Source organism: Suricata suricatta, chromosome 11 (genome assembly GCF_006229205.1).
Source record: "Suricata suricatta isolate VVHF042 chromosome 11, meerkat_22Aug2017_6uvM2_HiC, whole genome shotgun sequence".
Lineage (NCBI taxonomy): Eukaryota > Metazoa > Chordata > Mammalia > Carnivora > Herpestidae > Suricata > Suricata suricatta.
Window position 1 is genome coordinate 11,598,678 of NC_043710.1, and position 1,627 is coordinate 11,600,304.

Genomic DNA, 1,627 nt, shown 5'->3' on the forward strand with positions numbered 1-1,627 from the left:
CCCCTTGATCTACTTCAGAAATAGTAAGAAAAAATAATGGCTAAAAAACATTTAAGATATTGTATCAGGTATAGAGCAAAACAGTGGATAATGGAGTTTTCTCCAGAAATAAATATCAGGGTCTCATTACGAAATAAATCCCATCACCAGAGTTGGAGGCCTTGGGAATGTCAGGTGATTGTCAATATCTTCCATTACTGTATGTTCTGAATGGAGGATTCTTTTTCTCCAATTATCTTTACTCAGGCCTAACATTTATTGATGGGTATGAATGTGGAACATGCTAAGTTTTCTTTTTAGTGCATTAGTTGCTAAGCAATAAGGTGTCACGCACTGGTTTTAGAAGACGACGGAATCTCTTCAATCCCCTGACATTGTGCTTCTATATTGGTTTGTTGGGATTAAGGTTGTCTTACTAGTGAAGGTGGATAATAAATTTTCTGTATGGAAGGAAATATAATATGGATATTTGATGATCATAAGCATTACAATGGAAAAGACTGGTTAGTTATTTCCCCAACCTATTTCTTTTTTTACTCCTGGAAACATACATAGGCTCTATTCATCTGCCTTCATACAGTTAATTGTGACCATGTAGTTGTGTTATTAATTATGGAATGTGAGTACAGGTCATATATGCTAATACCGAGTCTGGACTATGAAACTCCCCAGGTGATGTCGGTGATGTCGTGTTCATTCTTTTCCTTTGTCACCAGCTAGGTGGAGCAGATTCAGACAACAAGAGATAGCAAAACCACTAATGGAAAGAATTTGGGTCTATTGAATCTCTATATAAGTTCCCATAGAACAGCTAATGGAACGATATACAAGCACAAAGCCCTCTATGGTCATGCCACTGTCATTTGCAGTTTGCCTGCCTGGCAGCTAGCATTATTTACCCTAACAGATACAGAGAGCTTCCCATAAGACCATCTGGAGGATGTTGTGGGGGTGGGAAAACTATCAAATTTCTCTGACATAATTTGATTTTACAATGATTTCTTTGTGAATCCTCCCCAGCCTCCAAATCATAACCAAAATGGCTAGCGTCAATAAACTTAGCACAGGTTTTGGAGAGAGAACAATTCCAATGTGAATTCCATTCCAACCCCAACTTTGTGATACAGGGCAAGTTATTTAAGTGTTCTGAGTTTCTAATGGGGAAACTACTGCCCCTCTCACGGACTTCTATTAAATGGGCACTGAATGAGCCAGACTGTAGCATAGCATCTGGAACAGAGTGGATTCTCAAAATATGTCAGCATCCTTTCCCTTCCATTCCTTTTCTGATCTCTCTTTCATTCATCTAATATGCCAACCTTCTCCATAGAACGATTAAATCAGTTACCAATTATGTTGGTTTGTTTTTATAGGTTTAGCAATAGTACTGAATTGCAAGCCTTTTGAGCCCCAAGATGTTATCTCACTTAGATAAGCATTCACGGAGTCTAGACTAATGTTTATTCAATAGAACCCAAGAGTATCTAATGAAATGTGATTCTGTATAATACAGAACCAACTTACATGGAAGAAAAAGGCACAAATATTCATCTCTGTCATCTTCATAATAGTGATCAAAATATTGTTTATTCATTTTTGCGAGTTTACTCCTTTCATCTGTTTTCTC

At 37.3% G+C, this 1,627-nt stretch overlaps 1 protein-coding gene across 1 annotated transcript in view; it reads left to right on the forward strand.

The window, feature by feature from the left end:
• Nucleotides 1–1,627, forward strand: part of LOC115272392 (olfactory receptor 5B17-like) — a 10,344-nt gene that overhangs the window by 732 nt on the left and 7,985 nt on the right. Inside the window, exon 2 of the mRNA XM_029915473.1 lies at nucleotides 581–594. Within this exon, the coding sequence (XP_029771333.1) occupies nucleotides 581–594 (14 nt within the window). The remainder of the gene's footprint in view (nucleotides 1–580; nucleotides 595–1,627) is intronic.